General features: G+C 47.7%; 1 protein-coding gene across 4 annotated transcripts in view; it reads left to right on the top strand.

The window, feature by feature from the left end:
• The first annotated feature begins 4,428 nt into the window (after positions 1-4,428).
• The window catches only part of MARK2 (microtubule affinity regulating kinase 2), a 100,702-nt gene continuing 82,356 nt past the window's right edge, over positions 4,429-22,774 (top strand). For all 4 annotated transcript variants that reach the window (XM_024213607.2, XM_024213606.2, XM_024213604.2 and 1 more), the window contains exon 1: positions 4,429-4,903. In XM_024213607.2, coding sequence (XP_024069375.1) covers positions 4,847-4,903 — 57 coding nt within the window. In that variant the 5' untranslated portion in view covers positions 4,429-4,846. The remainder of the gene's footprint in view (positions 4,904-22,774) is intronic.

Below are 22,774 nucleotides of genomic sequence, written 5' to 3'. Positions count from 1 at the left end.
CCCGTGGGCAGCTTTCTGCTGCCCCCCCACCTTTAGGCTGCCTTCTGCTGCACCCCTCACCTGTGGTCAGCTTCCCCCGCCCCCCTTATCCTCCTCTTGCATTTCCAGTCCAGCCTTGCTGGGCCCAGCCTGCCAGTCACACACATGCTGTTTGCTGACACCTGACTGAGTTTTTAGTTCAACCCTCCGGTCTCTGGCACAGAAATCTCCCCACCTTCCCCAATCAGCCATGGTTCTGCTACTTGGCACCTGTGTTACTGTACCGCCACACAGACCCCTCTGCCCCAAGGCTGAGGCCCCTTTGTGCCAGGCCCTGCATCCTCCCTGCTCAAACTCACTAGACCCCACACCCCTCCCACAGCCCAGACTCCCGGGCCAGCGTCGGAGCCACTGGAGAATGCTGCGTCGCTTCCTCCGGGCACTGCCATGGACCCGGGCACCAATGCACCCCCTCCAAGGCAACCCGTGCCTCTTTTCTCCCCTAACCTGTCCCCTGTCCCCCACTCCAGGCTCCAGTTGCTAGTAAGAACTGCTGTTGCCAACTGACTGGTTAGAGGGTGCCTGGGAAACTGTGTGCCCCCAGCTATGTGGGGCACCCCACTTATGTGAACAGGAATGGCAGGAGGCTGTGTGTTCCATGCCCTGCAGCAGCCGTGGGGCATAGATCGGGACAGCATCTCTGCACAGGGACAATTCTCTCTGCTGCCCCGCCATAAATCACCCACTCCAGTCACTCCTGAGCCCTGCCCCTTGTTCCCGAGCAAGCCCCAACATGTTAGGTGGGCATAGAGCCAGTGGGCACTGCTTGCCACTGGCTGGCCATCCTGCAATTGGTCCTCCAGTAAATGGGGACTAGTGCCTTTGTGACCTGCATTTCCCCAGTTCCCTTAAAATCTTGGCAGGTGTTGCTAGTGGAGAGCAACAGTGCCCCCTGCTGGCAGGGTGAGTGGAGTAGTCTCCTGCCCCCATATTGCATATTCCCCGCTGCCTTGGAAGCTGCGGAGGGATGGGGGGAGATAATTTTCTGCACCACCCCATGCACCCAGTTGGCTGCTATCGGGCATTCCTTGTACCTGGCACCAGCCCCAGGACTCAGGAGTTTGGGAGAGGAGCAGAAAGCCAATGTAACCCCCTTCCAAGCAGGTCAGTCTGGCTCAATGAGCCCTAGCTGCAATTAAACGTGGGCTGCTGGGAGCCAGGACTCTTGGGTCCAAGCCCTGGCTGTGACTGTGTCCTTTTGCCTATAGGCTTGCAAACCACAGCCATGGAGAATAGTGTGTCCCAGTGGGCAGAGCACTGGGCTGGGACTCAGGATGCTTGGGATCTGTTCCCAGCTCTGACACTAACCTCAGGCAAGGGCCCTACCCTCTTCGGGCCTACATAACTCCTCCCAACCTTTGTCTGTTTAGATTTTAAGCCCAGGCTGCCTTTACTATGAGGCTGTGATTTCAGTTGGGGGTCTGTGCAGCCTCTGGCACAATGGGGACCCTGATTTTGGTCCACACGATCCTGAGATACACAGAACAACAATAAAGCTGCATAGAATAATTCCCCACTCTGTGTGATTCTGGGCTGACATTCAGGTGTGACATGAAACTCTGTTCATGCCTGGGGCCCTCAACTGGCAGGTTGAAAACTTTGCTTGGTGTGTTACCCATTAAATCTGGGTAGGGATCCCCGGGGAGCTGGCCCCAAACAGGAGTCCCCCATTGCTGATTAGGTGCTGTGTGCCAAGCTGCTAAGCAGAGAGTCAGCGTGTAGCTCTGCTGCAGTGTGGAATGTGTCATGGTGTTTTGAACACAACAGTTTCAATAATCCACCTGGTGCTGCACCCCACTAAGGGATCAACTTGCTTCCTTGTTAGCTCCCTCTGGTTGGAATCTCTACCCTCTTTACAGGGTATTTAGTTCGGGAGACCAACAGAGACCCACATTTTGGAATGATCCACAAATGCAAGCATCAGCCAGTCTATGTTGACTGTGCTAATGTTGGCCAAGCGGTATATGAGCATTCTCTAGTGCAGGGGTTCTCAAACTTAATTGCACTGCGACCTCCTTCTGACAATAAAAATTACGACATGCCCCAGGAGGGGGAACTGAAGACTGAGCCCTCTAAGCCCCACTGATCTGGGTGGCGGGAAGGTGTGGGGTGGTGAGGGCGCAAAGTTGAAGACCCAGGCGGGGGGTAGAGGGGGGCCTGTAACCTGAGTCCCATCACACAGCGCTGAAACCCTCAGGCTTCGGCTTCAGCCTCAGGTGGTGGGGCTCGGGTTTTGGCTTCGGACCTGGGCCCCAGCAAGTCTAAGCCAGCTCTGGTGACCCCATTAAAATGGAATCGTGACCTACAGTTTGAGAACCGCTGCTCTAGTGTGTGTGTGGGTGAAGGGATGTTGCACAAGTGTGTGCACGTAGGTGTGAATGTCTGCATGCAACTGGGCCATCGTGTGGATGTGTTTGCATGTCAAGATGCACAGGTGTGTGTAGGCAGCTGTGACTCAGGGTAGGAGTGTCTAAGTGCATACACATAGCCGTGCAAGCAGATGTGTGTTTGCACACAGGGCCGGCTCCAGGGTTTTGGCCGCCCCAAGCAGTCAAAACCAAAAAAAAAAAAAAAAAAGCCGCGATCGCGATCTAAAAAAAGACGCGATCGCGATCTGCGGCGGCAATTCGGCGGGAGGTCCTTCACTCCCAGGCGGAGTGAGGGACCGTCTGCCAAATTGCCGCCGAATACCTGGAACTGCCGCCCCTGTCCGGAACGGCCGCCCCAAACACCTGCTTGAGAAGCTGGTGCCTGGAGCCGGCCCTGTTTGCACATGTGTGTTTGCACGGATGTGCATGTGTATGCATGCAACTGTGTGTGTGTGCATGCAGCTGTAGCTGTGTGCAGGTCATGCGAGGGCGTGTGTGTGTGCTCACCTCCCCCCCCCAACGAATTCCTCGTGCTCGTGGGCTAACTGGGGCGCTGGACGTCGTTGCCAGCAGCCTGCTCCCATCGCATCTCGAGGACGCTGAGTGGGGTTCTGAGCGCCCCCAAGCGCCAGCGTCATCCCGAGCGCATCAGCCTTTGCTCGTGGCCATGAGCTGCGGGCCCACTAACTGCAGGTCTACCTCTGACCAGCAGGTGCCGCTGCTGGCGCACTTCAGTCCCAAGCTATAGTTGTTGTACTAGCCCATGTAGCTGGGTAATGAGACTCTAGCAGCAATAGCAGAGAAGGCGGGGTCTGAGCATATGGGAAAATAAGTCTTCCGATCAGCACCGTGCGCCTGGGGGGGGGGGGGGGGGGGCGCCCCCCCCCCCCCCCCCGGGGGGGGGGGGGGGGGGGGGGGTTTAGCACCAGCCCCCCCACGCACGGAGGACACTGGGAGGGGAAGGGGACCCTGTGTTTCCGTGAGGGCTGGTTGTAGGTGCGTGAGGGAAGAGACGCACGGGTGTGCATGGGGCTGGGAGGGAGTGCGTGCAGGTGAGTCTTGTGTCTCCAGGGGGCGCAGGTTTAGATGGGGGTGCAAAGCACTGGTTAAGCACTGGAATAAATTGCCTAGGGCGGTTGTGGAATCTCCATCATTGGGGATTTTTAAGAGCAGGTTGGACAAACGCCTGTCACATACTTAATACTGCCCTGAGTGCAGGGGAGTGGGCTAAATGACCTCTGGAGGTCCCTTCCAGTTCTATGATTCTATGAAATGCATGCACATCTATGGCTGGGCACTGGGGTTTGGAGGTGTGTGCTTGCAGCCCTACCATGTGTGCCTATGTAGATGCATTTGCAGGTATATGTGCCCAGGTGTGCATGCACGCTTGTGCATGTTTGCACAACCAGGTGTGCATCCACGTGTACACATTTGCACGCCCAGTTGCCCGGACGGGTGATTTATTCTCTCCCCCACCCGGTCCCACTACTCCGCTCCTCACGGGAAAATGACCCCCTTCAGATGCAAGCTCAGACTCTATTTACGGAAAGTGGCGGGAATAGCCGAAGCTGGGCGGCTCCGCCTGCTTTCGTCCCCGGGCTCGGGTACTACTCGCCGTGGGAAGGCGGAAAGAACCGAAGCTTCTTCGGCTATTTTCGTTGCTTTCCGGAAATTGCCGTGGGATGCGTCAGCGGGGGGGGCGGGAAGTTTTCCGGAAACGGCCGATCTTCAGCCTTCGGGTACTCTCGGGCGATCGTCTGGAAATGTCCGATCGCTGCCCTGGAGTTGAACTTCGGATTTCTCCGGAAGGAGGCGGAAATGACCGACCGTGAAAGGGGCTGCGCCCGCCGTCTCGGTTATTTCCGGAAGGAGGCGGGAGCTGGCGATGGTGAGGGAGGGCGAGTCGAGTGTTTCCGTGAGGAGGCGGCAGGTTGCAAGGGGGCTGGTGTTTCCGGAACCGGCGGAAACTGGCTCTGGCGGGTGACTCGGATGTTTCCGGACGGGGGCGGAAATGGCCGAAGGCCGGCGGTGGCGGCCATGTTGGGAGCTGCTGCTGTGTGAGTGTGAGATGCGCTGAGGGGAGCCGGATCTCGGGGCGGAGAAGGCGGCTTGGCCGGGGGCATTCGGCCTCCGGATCTCCTTAGCCCCGGCTCCGCACAGCCTTCGCCTACGCGCACGCCCGGTTCCCGGCGGCGCGGCCTGGTCCCTGCGCCTCATCCCCGGGTTCGCCTGAGCCATCGGGCCGGGCTTCCCTCACCGCGGCCCGGCGGAGACCCATGTCCGAGCACCGGCGCCCTCCGGCTCCCTGAGTCCCCCCTTCCCCCTGGGGCTCCCCCATGGTGGTGGCTTGGCCGCCCCCCAGCGGTGTGAGGAGAGCCCCGGCCTGAGCCCCAGGAACTGCCGGAGCCCCAGGAGCCGCTGGCCAAGGGGGGGGCAAGATGTCGAGCAGCGGCCGGAGCCCCCTCCCCACCGTGAATGAGAGAGACACGGAGCAGGTAGGGGGCTGGGGGGCTCCTACCTCACGGGAGGGCGGGCGGGCGGGATTCCATGTTTTACTGAGGGGAGGGCATGCTGGGGGGCAGGAGAGGGGTTCTCTGCACCGTATGGGGTACATAGAGCAAGCAGTGACTATGGGGCTATGGGGTGGGTAATACGCCTTTTCCTATAGATCTCTACCCTATGCTTCCTATGTTAAAGTGAGGGGTGGGAGCCTGCCTCTTCTCTATAGATCGATATGCACCTTTCTTGGGTCCTTACGTATCCACCTGGCCCTCCCTGTGCTGGGGGATGTGGAGCAGGAAGGCAGGGGACTCCTACAGAATCTCCTATATGTGCCTAAATATCCACCACCCAGGAGCTCCCTACATGTCTCCCATACTCTACTGTTCCATGGTGAACAGAACGGAAGGGAGGTGGTGCAGGTCAGAGATAACCTCTGTATGTGTACCCATGACCCCAGTACTTCATCACTAACTGCTGTCCCTGGTGAATGAGGTATGGAGACTGGTAAGGGAGAGACTACTATAGGTCTGCTCTGTGCACAGATCTATAGACCCCTGTGTATCTTCCTAATCCCCCCACCCTAGAGTGGGTGCAGGGACACTTGTAGAACCCTGTAATGCTCCCATGGTGAAAGAGAGGCATGCTGCAGGAATGAGAGAGCTCTCTCTCTAGTTCTTATATCCAAAGGCCAATGAGTGATGATGCAGGAGTGGCTCTGTGTCCCCTTAATGTCCCACCCTCAACACAATCTCCCTGAAATGGGAAGGAGAGGGCTGTGGATTGATCTATCCCCTATGGTGTGTATGAGCAGTTTGAAGCAGGGAGCATTTCCATCTCTTCTTCCTCTCCCACATATTAATTGCCTCATCAATCCATGATGAATGATGGGGGCTTTGACCGGGCAAGGGAAATGGCCCCCTGCTCTGAATCTCCTTGCCTTCTCTGCTGTTCCATATCACATCTAGTCCTTCCTTGGGTTTCTCAGGGATGGAAGATCCCACTTCCATGCTCACTCAGTATCTCCCTATGCCCTTATTAGGTCTCAGACCCAAGGGGTTACCTCTGTCTCAAGTGCCTCATTCATTTGATGCAGCTCAAGGTGCTTTGTGAGGTGGTTGTGGTTTGCTCTTTCAGGGGTGTGTTTGTGAGAGGTGACAACTAGTGAGCAAATTGCCTCCCCAAGCTGAATTTAGGAAACAGCTCATAAGAATGCACCAATCGAACCTCTTTTTTTTTTTCTCCCTGGTCTTTGTGAGTTGAGACCTGTTGTAGATGGGAGCTTCCCACAGTCAGTGATTTTTTTTGGAGTTAATTTGTGGAGAAAAGAAGGGTCTGGCTGTGCAGCCAGGATCCCTTCAAGTGTTCTGTTTAATTGCATAAGGGGAATCAAAAGGTGTTTTTTTTACCTTATTTGTAAAGAGTATTCTTTCAAGAGTACAGTTGAGGCAGGTTGTATAATAGCAGAGGGTAATTATTCATTGCTTTGTGTTATACCTGACTTTTTTTTTTTTTTTTTTAGAACAAGGAGAGGATCTGTTTGAATGTGATTCATTAAGGGAGAGGTGGGGTGCTGCTGTTCTTCTGGGCTGGGTCCCATGAGGTGCTGAGAATCATTGCAGGACAAAACCCTGTGTGACTTGCTAACTGATTTAATGGGTAGGATAACTACATGCACACACGTGCTGCATTAGATAGGCCTGGCAAGGGGGTGACCGGGCAGTCTGAAAGGTCTTGGACTTCTGTCCTAATAACAGCCTTCGCTCCATGAAGTCTGATTCATTCTTAGTGGTGGATGCACTGTAGCAGCCATGTGCTACTTAATCTTCCCCTTACCCTTGTCCAAAAAAAAAGTATTTAAAAAATGGGCTTCCCTCCCAGTCCAGAGACCACTATGTGGTTGTGTCCCCCCTGCTAATGAAGCGCAGGGAGGTGTGGAATTGTGTACTGTACATACACTTGTGCATCGTGTGGCCAAGAGGGCCCTAGCTGAACCCTTTGACTACTAATCCATGCCTTATGTCAGTGGAGTTACAACAGGGATGAAGTTGGACGTGGTCTCACTGCGTGCCCTCGTGCTCCTTAGAATTAATAGACTTTTCTTCGTAGGTGCCTTCAAATGAGCAGGCATGCGACTTCAAAATGGGGAGAGGCTCCCTCTGTTTCTATTAACTGGTCTCATAACATTCATTCATTTTGTGTTCTTAACAATTTCTTCAAAATAACTAAATTTGGCTGACATTTAAGCATGATTGATGTAAAGCTGTTTCCATGATCTCTCTTCAGCTGCCTCAACTTTAAATTGCTGAAGCATAAAAATAAAGCTTCTGCTTCCCTTATCCCTGTGTGTATGGCTGGATAATGAGAATTCAGATCTCTGACTCTGACACTTTGGACTGGCTCTCAATTATCTAGGCTTCTTTATCTATGTCCTTCCCTGTTTTCTTTTGGGCGGGGGGGGGGGGGGGTTTGCAAGTAGACTATTGTGGTGCATAATAAAGAAAGGCAAAAGCAGAACACAATTCAGAGCCAAGATTTCAGTCATCTGCTTCCGTTAAAACTGGAGGACTGGAGAGTTGGCAGTAATCTGAATTATCAATAAAATAAGAATTTATCTCTGGCAGTGTTAAGAGGGAGTTGTGGAGATGTGTCAGAGAACTGAAACCAAGGAAGGCAAACTATAGTGTATCTCCATCTCTTGCTGCTTTTTCACTTTGGTGTCATCTTGTGCTTTTAAGAAGATAACAGCATCAGAGCGCAGGGTAGGGGGTTTGTATGGAATCCTTTTCCATGCAACTCTGCCAACTCAGCTAAATCCTGACCTCCAAGACTTACTTGTACCATTTCCACCCTTGGTTTCTCTTGAGCAGAGAACTATCAGCCATCCTAAACTGATCATCTAAACTGAAGAGCAACGCTTCGCCAAAGTTCACTTTGTTGTGTGGTGGTGGCTTTTTGTGATCAAAACTGAGGTGAGCCTTATCTGAAAAACTGTTTTAGGTGGAAAATTTAGCTTGAGCACCTCTTGCTTTCAAGGTAGAGTCAACTATTTTGAGGTTAAAAACAGGAAGTGTTGTAATTTCTGTTATCTAGAACATTGTGGATGAGTATTTCAAGCGTCTGGACCATCAAAACTGACGTCTATTTCATCCTTGAAGTAAACATTTCTACATTTACAGCTCAGTATTACACTGTTTCCTTTAACGCAAAACTCCCTTTTCTCAGGATCTCTGTCCACCCTCACCCTCCACATGAATTGGCTAACTCTCTCAATTATCCAAATGCTTTTGCTGTCCCAGAAACATTTCAGATAAACAGGGGTTGCACTGTATTACCTTGTTTGACCAGGTTGTTTTCACGTCCTACTTGGTGAAATCGTATGCATCTCTTAACCCTCCCAATGCACCCACTGACAGAGAATGCAGCCCTATTGCAGGGATTTCGGTAATCTCCCAGGAAGTGCATCTTACACGTATACCTACATCGGTTGGAATTAACAATATTTTAAAATATATAGCTGCATAGTGTGGCGGATGCAGAAAATTGTGAAATCTTTGGCTTTTATTGCCTGTTTTTTGAATGAGGACCTCTGGCCCTATCCGTGATGTTTTACAGCTTAAACATGTTCCTTCTGCACTTTTTGCCACATGCTAATGGTGCAGAATGGTGCAGCGTAGCTGAGAGCAGAAGTCTCAACTGGAGCAGAAGTCCAGCTTCTGAGACCCAGAGCAACCTCCCTATGTGATGTACTTCCCACTTCTCTCTGCCTTAAGTTTTATTCTTCAGGTTGGCTTCCCAACTGGGGAAGTCCAACTTTCAGGATTATATTAGCTGCAAGGAGGTATTAAAACCCAACAGACCAAAACGCCACTGTGAGACTGATGATGAGCTAAGTGGAAATACTGTAATTGGTACTGCCTGGTTCTCGTGAGTGGGAAGGCCTAACTCAGTGTTTCTCAACCTTTTTATGCTGGTGACTCCCTTTGGATTTAAAAAGAAAAAGGGAAAAAATAGATCATTACTTCCTGCTAGAAAAAATTGACACCCCCCCACACACACCTTAAGCTCCGAACTTTGGGCTTCAGCCCCATGCTGAAACATGTAAATTAGCTTTGTGGGGTCCCCTTTGACATGGGGCCCCAGGCAATTGCCCTGCTTCCTACCCCCTAATGCCAGCCCTGCTTGTAACCCTTCCTAAACCTGTCTCTTGACCCCCAGGTTGAGAAACACTGGCCTAACTGCTACTTCCCAGCAAAGGAGGCAGTGTTTGGATTCTAAGGCGTGCTGATGCTCTGTGTGTGTGTGTGTGTGTAGTTGCTGTTTTTTTCTTTGTTAGGTGTTCCAAGCTATGGTGATTTCTCATGGTGTGAGGTGAGCGTAAATTGTGAAGTTAACTGCAGCCCAGACTCCTATTGATGCATGGCCCCAAGGCATGGTAGGTGCTTCGCAGTCATGTAGGAAGACAGGCTATTGCCCCAAAGTAGAGCCCTGCAAATCTATGGATATCCGTTTTATATCTGGGGATATCTGCAGACTATGTTTGCGGATCGATGTGCTCACACATTTTGTATCTGCGCAGGGTTCTACTCCAAAGAGCTTGCACTTACTGTTAGTTAGGCTGTGTCTACACTGTCACTTTCAGCGCTAAAACTGTAGTTGTTCAGAGGTGTGAAAAAACACACACACACCCCGTGCGACAAAAGTTTTAGCACTGAAGAGTGCCAGTATAGACAGTGCTTTATCGCCAGGAGCGCAGTTTGGGGTGTTTTTTTGTTTTGTTTTTTGTTGTTGTTGTTGTTTTTTAATTGCCGGGAGAGCTCTTCCCTGGCGATAATGTGTCTACAATGCCCATGTCACAGCACTGCTGCACTGTAACGTGGACGGTGTAGACATGCCCTTAGTGGTGTAACTTTTTTTCTGATAGTTAAAATGGTGCAAATGCTAATGTGGGTTATACTGGTATAAAGATGCCTTTTACTGATATAACTCTTCCTATACTGGAAGGGGAATAAGGCATCTTTATGATGATATAATTGTACCCACACTAACCTATACCGGTATTCTAGTGTAGACACAGCCTAAGAGACAGCCAAAGAGTCAGTAGCCGAGTGAGGCATAGAACCCAGGAGTCTTGTACTAACTATTAGACACACTGCCTACTACATGTGTCAAGCAAAACTGATATTTTTCCTACTGTCTCTTCCAGTCCTGAGTTTCTTAATTCCTGCTGAGAGCTATATCTGCAGATTTCTTTCTTCTGCTGGCAGTTTTCTAATACAGTATTGCTATTTTTCTCTCCCCTTATTATCCCTGACATTTTATGTGATAAATTCCTGGGGACAGAAACAAATGAAACTTCCTTATGAACCCCAACTGTCTGTTCTGTTTCCTTGTTTTATGAAGAAGTGTAATGGGTAAAATATCATCCTGTTACTTAACAGTCACATGATGGGGGGGGGGAGGGGGGGCGGGGGGAGTCCCAGCTGCAGAGCTTTTTTCTGGGCTATTAAATCACCCTTTCTTCCCTACTTGGAGGCTAAAGAGTAGGGTAATGCTTGCTCAACCGGTTAGGCTGGTCTTGGTAAGAGCTGATGTCCCTGTACCAGTTGGTGCTCAATGGTGATTTGTGCTTGGTAGATGGGAACTTCCTGTACCAGAAGTGACTACAAATAAAGCCAACGGTGAAGAACGTGGGAGCAGCACCTAACAAATACCCTGCCTTTCTCCAGTGCCATGTCTCTGTTTTAGAGACACTAGTTAGTTAAGCCACGTGACCTGCTTGTGAGGAAGGGATGTACCACTATAGTCTTTTGCAGATGGCTGAACTGAAGCAGAGACAGGATTGCTTTGTGGGCTGGGACTCTGGAGATCTGTGTTTGATTGCTGGCTCTGTAAGGTGCTTATATGGCCCCTGTTACTATAGTATCTGAGCACTTCACAGTCTTGGCTGTACTTATTCTCACAACACTCCTATAAGGGAGGTGGTATCCTAATTTGACAGATGGAGAGCTGAAACACAGAGACTGAGAGTCCCTGTGTGACCTTGGGCAGGTCAGTAACTGAACAGGGAGTTGAACCCAGGTCTCTTGGGTCCCAGGCTAGCACCATAACCACTGGACCATCCTTCCTTTCTTCCAACCCTTTGACACTAGGCAAGTCACGTCATTTCCATGACTCAGTTTCCCCACTGTCTGCACAGCACTTAGCACAATAGGCCTCTGATCTCAGTTATAGTAGCACCCAGAGGCTACAATGCAAACGATAAAGCGTAAAGATGTTATCTGGCTTGTACAATATTCTGACAAGCATTTATAAGTTGTCTATCTCTGTAATATCAAGTTCCATTTGACTTGGCTTAGAACACTGGTTCCTTAGCTGTGGCCCATGGCATGCCCACTAGCAGTCTGTGAGAAATCCGTGTGTTGCATGGAGCTCCCTCTTCTTGCTGAAAGAAGATAAGAGCATGTTAAATATTTCCCTAATATGAGTCTTCCATGTTAGCAGTTGCCATAGAGTTGCAGGAATATTTGAGACTGGGAAGGAGATCTGTGTGATGCCCATGAGACAAAAATGGTACGGTCCACCCCCTCCCACCCCCCCATTTAAAAATAAGTTTGAGACTGTTTGATTTAGATTAAGAGCAGTAACATATTCCAAGTATAGGGAGCAAACATACCAGAAATACCACCCAAACCCTCTAATTACCACAGCCTCACACTGGAAGACATCATTGTAGCAAGTGAGTGGAAAAAGCTGGGAATAGAACCCAGGAGTCCTGAGTCCTGACTCCCAATCCTTTCTGTTAACCTTCTGGTTACACTAAGCTGAGAAAGTTGCTCTATATCGCCTCATCTGTGACTCAGATTCTGATTAATGTCAGATAAGCACATTGCTTGTCCTTTTTTATTTTTCAATCTAAAATGAAACTCAAAATATCTGGATACATTTGTTAGGTGGGGGTGGTGGGTTGAACACATTTGGCTGTATGGAAGCTAAAAAAGACTAGGTGTTTCTTAAATGGAAGTGCCTTGAATTGCAAATTAAGCTAGTCATTCTGATGTTCCCATGGAAAGCATTTCTCTAATGGCATTGTGTTTTCATTAAGTTCCCCCATGGCTGATGCTTAGCTCTGTTTCCTTGAATTCTGCCTTCTTCCCTTGGTAACTTTAACAGTTGAGAGAGAGGAAAAACTACTGGCTTGGTATGAGAAGCTTTTGGTCAAAAGCTCAGTCTTTGAAGCAACCGGACTTCCAAGCATTAGTGGCAATGTTTTTGGAGTGCTGCATTTCATATTTATCAGGAAGCCAAACACTTGCAAACAGCACCAGGTTGTGCAATAGCTGAACTGTGTCGAGGGAAGGAACTGTCATGTCTAAATGTACTTTGAGTTGATCTACCTGAATTGGCTGGCTGGCTATTCTGTTTACAAGGGCTCTTTTTGTTTAGTAAGTGTCTCCTGTACATTATCCATCTTAAACTTCCTTTGCTCTGAGAATGGGGCTGTCATTTGTATGGGACGTTCTGTTACTTTCCCAGTTTGTTTTCCAAGGCTGCTCTGTGTGTGCGTGCGCGTGCCCCCGGATTGTGTGTCTAGGAAAAAGATCAAACATACAGTCGTTTCTGCAATTATGAAATGAAATAACCTGAACACTAGCAAAATGGGTTTAAGCTTCCATTAGCACCTGCTTCTTTTGGCTTTAGTATTAGTTTGAGACTTGGTCTCTGCTGTCACAAGGAGTCATTGAGGCCAGTACCAAAAGAGATTGGATATTTAAATGGATCTCAAGAATATCCAGGGTGTTACAATTAATTGGAAAAAATTCTGGTTTAAGGGATATTAAACTTTATGTTTCAATCTTTGTTCGCGACTAGGATGAAACCTATGTGGGGGACAGGTTAACCTACATCTGCCCACTGTCTGGTTCTCATAGCTTTCTCTGAAGCATCTGGTGCTAGCTGCTGTTGAAGACAGGATCCTGGGATAGATGGACCTTGGGTATGATCCAATCTGGCAATTTCTTTGGTCTTCACAAATCTGTCCAAACACAGGCACAGATTCAGTTGGTAGTCTGCTTGAGGTGCAAGCACAGGGATACAGAAAAAGAGTACTGTTCCTGACGTCGCTGTGATGTAATGGAAAATGTCGTCCTTCCTGTCTTATTAGGTAGCAGGGCCGGCTCCAGCATTTCTGCCACCCCAAGGGAAAAAAAAACCAAAACCCGCGATCGGCGGCGGCAGTTCAGCGGCAGGTCCTTCACTCCTAGAGGGAGTGAGGGACCTGCCGCCCCCGAATTGCTGCAGGTGCCGCCCCTCTCCCTTGGCAGCCCCAAGCACCTGCTTGTTAAGCTGGTGCCTGGAGCCGGCCCTGTTAGGTAGTGTGGGTAGAGCACTGGACTAGGACTCAGGAGACCTGGCTCCTCTTCCTGGCTCCTCTTCCTGGCTCTGCCCCGGGCCTGCAGGGTGTGAGTGGGCAAATCCCTTCCCCTCTCCGTGCCTCAGTTTCCCCAGCTGTAAAATGAGGATGATGATACATCCCAAATTTGTGAAGTGCTTTGAGATCTGCTGATGAAAAGCCTTAGATAAGAGCTGGGTATTATTATCTGTCATAAGGCTACTCTGGGAAGATGCAACAACTGTAGTTTCCTTGTAAATTGCTGGAGCAATTGCAATTAACTGAGGCTCCTGTGGAAATGAGAGCCTGGGTTTCTAGCTTGGGCAATATAGACAATTGGGCTAGTGTGGTGTGCCTTATGGTGTGGTACCATTATGAAGCTTTCTGTTCAGGTTTGCCTCATTGGCTTCAGAGCTCTGTAGACAGTGACTGGCTGTGTCTAAAAGAGGCTGCACTACTAGAAATTCACAAACTAAAGCAACTTGCCCTGGAAACTACCATTGAACCAAGAAACTCCAAAATCACTCTCCGGTACTTACCTGGCCCCCTAATATGCGAGTGCTTCACCATCTTTACTGTATTTATCTTTACAATCGCAGGGCAGTGCTATTAGCCCTGCAGTGGAGATATCGTATCTCCTAGAACGGGAAGGGACCTTAAAAGGTCATCGAGTCCAGCCCCCTGCCTTCACTAGCAGGACCAAGTACTGATTTTGCCCCAGATCCCTAAGTGGCCCCCTCAAGGATTGAACTCTCAACCCTGGGTTTAGCAGGCCAATGCTCAAAGTTTGTGGTCGAGCAGAGCACTTGAACTGAGGTCTCACAAGTCCGAGGCTGGTACCTTAATCACTGGCCCATATTTCCCCCTCGTGCTGGTCCTTCCTGCGAGTGTCCCTTGTACTCATACCTGCTGTAACTTCATCCTTGTGGCCATGGAGTTCTTACTGATCATATAAGTGAAGCTCTGCATTGAGTAGGAAGGGTTTGTTCTGCAGATTGTTAACAATAAAAAGCCAGTTCCATTGAGTTTGAAGCCATACATCCATTCCATTTTGGAATCCTAACTGGGTGAGACAGAAAAGCCCTATTAGAGTACATCACCCATATCCCTCCTCCACCACCTTGAGATACCAGTGATGGGATCGATCTCTGAAATATATATTCCAGCGCTCTGCCCTGTCCTAGTTTCCAACCGTTGGAGCTTCAATTGCTTCCCTTGTGTTCCCATTCCACAGTTCTGTACTTGCTATGGGGCAGAATGGTTCCTGTGAACCTCCATGTCCACAAGAGCTGATTTCACCCAGGTAGTTGGCTATAGTTCAGTGTCTTTAAAGAAGAGATTTTTGAATTGACTTGTTAAACCAACTGGGCTAAAGACTTGTGTTCTGATAGCAATAACCCCTTTCCTGTCTCGGGAACAACTGCTGCTCTGAGTAGCTACTGCTGTAGTCCCCAGTGGAAGTCTGAGAATGAACACTGTTGCTATTTTAAGGTCTAAAAGCACATTGCCTGTCTCTTCCCTGTAGCCAGGTAGGTTTGTTTGCAAAATGTTTTCAGTAGCTCCCTTCCCTGTTCTTGTTGACAGAGATTATCTCAACAGTTTCTCTGTAGCCTGTCTCTTTACCCTGCCTGGCACCATCTGAGTGTCTGAAGAGGAATAGAAGGCTCTCAAGAGCACTTGTTCTTTTGAGTGACCAGACCTCAGATGGTTGAAGTCCCAAATCAAAATGTAAAGGCCTGCCTAGAGTCTTGTGAATTTCAGCTTCCCTGGTAAGTCATGGATTTAAAGGCCAGAAGGGATCACTATGATAACCTAATATGACATCCTGCATAACACAGGCCATAGAACCTCACCCAATGATTCCTGCATCCAGCCCATAATTTTTGTTTGAGTTAGAGCATAGCGTTTAGAAAGACAGCCAATCCTGATTTAAAGACTTCAAGTAATGGAGACTCCACGGCGTCCCTAGGTAAATTAACTGCACGTTTTAAAAACTTGCTGGACATGCATTTCACAGGAAACTGTACATCAGGGGTTCTCAAACTGGGGGTCGGGACCCCTCAGGGGGTCATGAGATTATTACATGGGGTCACAAACTGTCAGCCTTGACCCTAAACCCCGCTTTGCCTCCAGCATTTAAAGTGGTGTTAAATATATAAAAAAGTGTTTTTAATTTATAAGGGAGGGGGGGTCGCACTCAGAGGCTTTCTATGTGAAAGGGGTCACTAGTACAAAAGTTTGAGAACCACTGCAGTCTACATCCAAAGCTCATGCTGTTTCTTCTGGCTACTTGTGAGTGTTATCAAGTGGTCCAGGCTGGGGACTAGGAGTCAGGACTCCTGGCTCATGTTCCTGGCTCTACCAAGGATTGTCTGTTTGATCTTTGGTTTGAGAAGAGAAAGGAAGAAACCTAAGTTAATTTCAGTCCACCACTCTGTAAAATGGTGGTAAACTAACCTAAAAAGGGAGGAACTTTTAAGCAATTTGAAGATCCTCTTTGGAAGTACTGTAGAATTACCAAGTGTTCTAGAAGCCGCCTTGTATTCTTTATTCATCGTCTGCCTGCATGATTTAGCTCCAGTGGTCTGAATTCTAATCCCAGCTCTGTCACAGATTTATTCACTCTGTGGCCTTGAGGAAGTCCATTCCTTGCCTCCCCATCTGTAAAAGGGCGATTATATCTACCTGTCTTGCTGGAGTCTTACATGCTTAATTAGTTAATGATTGTAAAGCACTTTGAAGATTAGACTGCTACATAAGCTCTCACTGTTCTTTGCCGTGGGGAAATGTGCTGTCCTGTATGACGCTAGTTTGAATGGGACTCGTGCGTTTCTGGCTGTAGAACCAAATCTTTGCTCAGTAATACTTAACATTAGTGTGTATAGTTTGGAGAGGTGATAGTGAGGGTATAAAATTCTCATTCTTTGTGATACTGTCCGCAGTCTAAGTCGGGGGTAGTCAATTATTTTTTGTCACAGTATCGTCAAGGTTCAGACTCTGGAGGAAATAATTATATAAAAAGAAAAAGTAATGATAATAAGTAAATAAAAAAATTTTCAGGTCAGTTCAAAAGCATCTGGCAGTCTGGATTTGGACCGCGGTCTGCCTATTGACTACCACTGGTCTAAGTACTTTCAGACATACAAGAGTGATCAGTCCCTGTTAGTCACTCAGAGTCTAAGGGCTGATAAAGGTCTGGGATGGGGAACAAAAGAAGGGAATTTTGTATATGTATCATGAAGATCCACTATAATGAAGGGGGTTTAGCCCTTGCGGATATGTTCTGGAATGTTGAGCCATGCTTAGGGGGCACAGAGATGACTCTGTGGGGCACATAAGGGTAGGAATGTTGGCAGGTGGAGGGGGATGTGAATCTCAGCTAGGGACGGGCTAAGGTACATAAACCTTAAAGGAGGTGACCAAGTACCAAGGGATCCAGTGTGGCCTAGTGGATAGAGCGCTGGTCTGGGACTCAGGAAACATGACTTCTGTTCCTGGCTCTGTCACTGGCCTGCTTGTTGACCTTGAGCAAGTCACTTCTCCTCTCATCTGTAAAATGGGAATAATGGTTCTTGCCTCCCTTGTAAAATGCTTTGAGATGTATTGATGAAAAGTGCTATTTATGAGCTAAGTGCTGGGGTTACTGTAACAAAAGCGAGTGGAGGGATTCAGTGAGGAGAGTGATGTGACAAAATTGACAGACAACGGAGATGGCTTTAGCAGCTGCCTCTTTGTATTGGCTGGCGAGGGATGATGAGTGTGTCGGTTTCTGCAATAGTTGAGACCGGACATAAGGGCTTGACCAAGAGATCCAGTTGTGGGGATGGAAGGATGGATCTTGGAGCTGATGTGGAATATATGTATTAGGTGTAAATGCCAAAAGGGAGGGAGGAGTTACTTGAGATTCATAGATCAGAGTATATCTTCACTGCAGTTTGCATGGGTGATTGGCATCTAGCTCTGAACACCTGCATTAGACTAGCCCTGGTGTGAGCAGCCACTGCAAAGCCCTATCCTTGTCGCTGTGCGCTCATTGTTGCTATACTTTCTTGTATTTGTCATTAGGACTTCTGGGGGCGTATCCCATGGTTCTTTGTGTTGCAATGAGCTGAGTAGCTCTGATTCTTTCCCACTGAATTCTGGGAGAACTAGTCTGTCTTCCTGGGCACATGGAGGAACTGAGGGAAGGCACTGGATTACCAGCACTTGAGTGACTTAGCTTGTGTCTTTGCTGCAAAGTGGGAAAGTTACCAGCATGAATGAAAAGGGAACCTGGGCTTTAACCAACATCTGTAGCTGGGCCAGCTAGCCCAGGCTGAAAACACCACTAACCTCAGACACCCAGAGAAGAGCCTATATTAACACTCAAGCCATACCCTTAAAGGTCAAAAGGGATTAGCTAGGCTGACCTTCTTCATAACATAGGTCAGAAAAGCTCACTCTGTTACCCCTGTTTTGAGCCGACTAACTTATATTTGACCAAAGTGTATCATAGGTGGTACAAGAGGGTATTAGTAAGAGTAATGGGATGGAATTTAGCCAGAGAATCACAGAGGGGAGAGTTTTCTCTCTAGGCCATGTCTGGTTGGGAAAGTTACACTGGTTATAGTGGTATAAATTTTCCCTTCCCCTTATTTTGGTGGAAGAGTGGCTTTTTTCAGTATATCTTAAACCCCTTCCCAAGTAACATAAGCTAAAACAATAAAAGGCTCTCTGGTACAGGAATAAGAACGTCCACACAAAGATTGTATGGTAAAGACATTCTGATGTAGGTAAGACACTTTTCTGTGCTCAGGCCTTCAATATGTGATGTTGCCCCTTTAACTTATTTCTGGTGATAATTTGCATCCCAGTGAAGGGGGCACTTTTGGACTTTGGGAGATCAGTAGAAATAGTGCAGTGACTACAGGTACTGTTGGATTCTATTTTCCCAGTCACTGGGTTTCTGGCTGGTGAAACAGCAGTGGTGGCAGCAGCCCTTGGCAGGCCTTCCAGAGGGAAGGGCTGGACAGTACCCCATTATCGACAAGACCCTGGCATCGCTATCCCCTCTTCAGTGTGTGATTCTTTCTAGTAGCTTGTCATAATGGCTCTTTGTTGCCAGCTGAGGGGGACACGAGCAGGCTTCATGTCTCACCAGGACACGGGTGTTTGAAGGCATGCAAGGTAACAGATTTTGCCAGGTTAGATCTAAGTTACATGAGCTAATTCCAGCTAAATATTAGGTGTCTTCCTTTTTATTTGGGCAGGTCTTGCCATGTACCATCATGGTTCAGCTGAGATCCTACCATTGGCAAGTCTCTAGGCATGCATTTGTTACCTTCTTGGCTATGGCATTATTTGATCAGAGCCTAAATGTGTTAGTTTTCAGAGCTTGGTGTGAAGTCAGACCTTTGCTGGATGGGTCTAAACTAAGCCATTGAGAGAAGGATGGCACTGTGGTTAAGGAGATCTGGGTTCAATTCCTGCCTCTGTCCCAGGCCTCTGCACGGTTTTGAGTTCATCCCTCTCTGGGTGTCTCCATCTGTAAAATGTGAATAGTAATTCTTTTGTCTTGTTGATTTAGATATAAGCTTAGCCCATGCCCCATACTGTCTGTACATAAAGCACCTATCACTTTGGAGTCTTGATCTAGATTGGGACTGCTAGATGCTGCTTTGATACAAATATATTAACTTTTCTGATTCCTTTCTTGGCTGGTATGTCGAGGATTCATATTTCTGTGTCCTGCTGGCCAGTAGAGATTGTAAGCTGTTTGGGGCAGGAACCATCTCTCTCCTGCATTTGCACAGGGCCTAGCACAGTGGGTCCTGGTCCATAACTGGGACCCTTAGGCCCTACCACAATGCTAATCATAGATGAATGTTCACACTTGTGATAGGGAATACTTAGGCTATATCTACACTACCACGGTAAGTTGACCGACGATATGCAACGGAGTCAACGTACGTTAGGTCGAGTTACCGCGGCTGTAGTGTAGACCTGCCCTTAGGTTGTTAAACAGCAGTTTTAAAAACTGTTTCTGCTCCGCAATCCAATCTGTTCATAATAGCAGCACCTGAGTATTTCACAGCTGCTGGTCATCTGAGCTTAAATACTGTTACAGTGTGTTGCGGGGAGTCCTCTGGATTCTAAATATCTGTTGTCTTAAACAATCTACCACTGTTGCTGGGAAATGAAGGGGGAAGCATGAGACACAATCATACCAATTAATTATGTTGGATCCATGTACAAGTGATGTTTTGTGTTCATTCTTAGTTTGCTTACAAAGTTCATTCTCGGAGCTGTGCTGTGCTGCCCTCATTGCCAGTGCACAAGCAATGAAGTAAAGAGCTGGGGAGTGGGCTGTGTGCACTTCAAGCTTGATGTTTAGACATGCAAGGTGGACGTGGTCAAGCACTTTCTATCTGAGAATTGAAAAGCACTTTCCAAGCATTAACAGTCTCAGCTTTCTCACGCGTGGTAGATCAGTATTAGTCCTACTTCACAAATGGGGGCACAGAGCAAATGACTTGCACTGTAACCATGGACAAATCATTGACCAAGATGGGAATAGAAACTTGCTCCTAGTCCCTTGTTTTAATCGTATGAAGAGCAGGAGGCAGAGATCCTAACTAGGGCTGAAGCTTCAGGTACTCAACTTGGAAGGCAGTGTGACCTAGTAGATAGAGCACTAGACTGGGTTCTGTTCCTAGCTCTGCCATTAGCCCTCTGGATGACACAGGGCAGCTCACTTCCCTGTTTTTCCATCTGTAAAGTGGGAATAGTGATACTTGCCTCCTTTATGAAGCTCATTGAGATCTGCTGATGAACAATGCTGTATAAGAACCAGATATTAATAATAATTAATGTATAGGATACTGGACTGAGAGTCAGGAGAGCTTGGGTTCTTTCAATAGCTCAGCTATTGACTTGCAGGGTGCCTCTGTTTCTCTCGTCCATTGTCTATTTGGATTGTAATCTCTTCGGGGTAGAGACTGTCCCTCTGTACATGCGGTGCCTGGCACAGTCGGGAGAGGATGCCCCTGATTTTGGTTGTAGTTTCTAGGTGCCACTAATGATGCAGAGTCCAAACGCTGCTCTGTCAGCAATATTCTGGGCTGATCCTTTTGAGTGTTTGCTGTTTTGCGGACTGTTCTTAAATTGTCTTGGAAAATGAGTGTTTTCCCAAGGCTAGAAGAAGGGGTGGAGCCAGGACTCCTAGGTTCTATTTCCATCTTGCTGTCTGACCTTGGAAGTTGCTTCACCCCTCTCTCCATTCTCTGTCCTTAAAGTGGGACTGATCCTTGGCTTCCTCTTGATGCAGTTGAGAATTGGTTAATGTTTGTAAAGCACTTGAAATTCTCAGATAAAAGGTGCTATAGAAATGTCAAATATTCTTTTAATCGGGAAGCAGTAAAGGGAATTGACACACGCACCCCTGCCCCAGTTCCTGTAAGTACACTATAAACTAGGAATCATGAGAAGACTTTTCCTATCACCACCTAATGCTGAAAATGTCCATGGTGCACAAAACCTCTCCCTGGCACTCTGTGTACTTTAGATAAATGGCGACTGGGGCCCAAGTTAGAAATGTCTGTTAGCCCTCTAGCTGTTTTTTCTGCATGACAAATCCAGTACCCTGACTTCTGTCTGCTCTGTGCTTGGTCGCACATGACATGGTTATCTGGATTCCAGAGGCCTCCTTTGGAAGCTGCCCATTTTTATTCCCATCTGTCTTTTGTTCTCTTTAAAAACACCGAGTGCTTGTATTTGACTCTACTCTGAATGACAAACGCCCACCGGAGTTCAGGTTCAGAGAACTTCTGGTGCTTTGGCTTGTGGCTTTTGTGAAGTGGGCTTGGAGCTATGCTTACTAAGGGCTTGTCTGTATACAAGTTGTACTATCTTAACTACACTGGGATAGTTAAATCAATACAACAACCTCTTCCCTGCAGTATGGATGTCGTTATACCAGTATGAGACGCCTTTATTTTGGTGTAGCTATTCCCATGCTGGAAGGGGAGTAAGCTGTAACTGCATCCACACTAGGGCTTGTACTGGTCTAATTAGATTGGGGTAAAAATCTCACCCTAGAGGGATACAAACACTGTGTAGACAAGTAGTTCTCAAACTTTTGTACTGGTGACCCCTTTCATATAGGAAGCCTCTGAGTTCGACCCCCCCCTTATAAATTAAAAACACTTTTTAATATATTTAACACCATTGTAAATGCTGGAGACAAAGTGGGGTTTGGGGTGGAGGCCGACAGCTTGTGACCCCCCCATGTGATAACCTCGTGACCTCCTGAGGGGTCCCGACCCCCAGTTTGAGAACCCCTGGTGTAGACGGTGCCTAATTAGACCAGAGAATTTTTGGGAGTGTATCCTTTATTCACTAGTAGCTGAACATGCTCCATCTAGCTTATGTTTCTTGGGATTCTGCAGTGTTCATTAAACTCAACAGTTGACAGAGCTAGAACAAGCAGGAATTAGTGCAGACTACTACTGGAATGAAAACCAAATCAGTGGCCCCAATCCTGCCGGGGGTGCCTATGGGCCCGTGGATCTGATTGTAGGATAGGGTGACCAGACAGCAAGTGTGAAAAATCGGGACGGGGTGGGGGGGAGTAATAGGAGCCTGTATAAGAAAAATACCCAAAAATCGGGACATCTGGTCACCCTATTGTAGGATCAGAGTTCTAGTTTGTGACAGAAACTTAAGCAGTTCTGAACACACACTTTGAGTGACCTACTTTTAATCAAAATTGATGTTTACAAAATTCTTCCCCGCTCTATTTAGATTTAAAAAAAAATATATTTTACTGTTAAGCTAATTTACTTTTTTTTACCATCCATGCTGTTTACTTTTTGCACTTAACACAGGTTGGACAATTAAAACAGATGAGTCATTTTCACTTCTTACTGCCAGTTTTCACTTTCTGGCTCTGGTACAGTATGAGGATGCTGTGATTGGGTTTGTGATGCTGGTGGGAAGGCACCTGTGTTCACTTAATTGCTTTGTTAAGAGTAGAACTATTTTAAAAACTTTTTAAAAATACAAATGTAAATTCTGTCTAACCTAAGCTAAGTTCCCCTCTAGGGTACATCTTCGTTAGGGCCCTCCTCCCCCAAAGGATTTGTCCTTCACATGGGGTAAAATTCTAGTGACGTCAAGACAGTTTGTGGTTTTTAACATGAGTGAGCAGGTTGGGGTAAACCTAGGGTCCCCCATATCTTTACCCTAACCTGTAACTCGTGTTAAAACTACAAACTGTCTTGTCTTTACATGTATTTTACTTTGTATTAGCTACACGAGTTACGGACAAACCCTTTTTACTAGTGATGACAAAACCCCAATATGGAGAAGAGACGAAGTGTGTCAGTGCGTTATCTGGCTACATGGAAAATGGAAATGTAAGAGTGTGTGACATCTTTCTTGTAATCCAATTTTATTTAGTTGAGGTGACCTTGTACAGTATAGTAGAGTCCTTATA

The sequence above is a fragment of the Terrapene carolina genome, unplaced genomic scaffold (assembly GCF_002925995.2).
Source record: "Terrapene carolina triunguis isolate 2854851 unplaced genomic scaffold, T_m_triunguis-2.0 Scaffold89, whole genome shotgun sequence".
Lineage (NCBI taxonomy): Eukaryota > Metazoa > Chordata > Testudines > Emydidae > Terrapene > Terrapene triunguis.
This window is presented reverse-complemented; position numbering and strand designations above follow the sequence as displayed.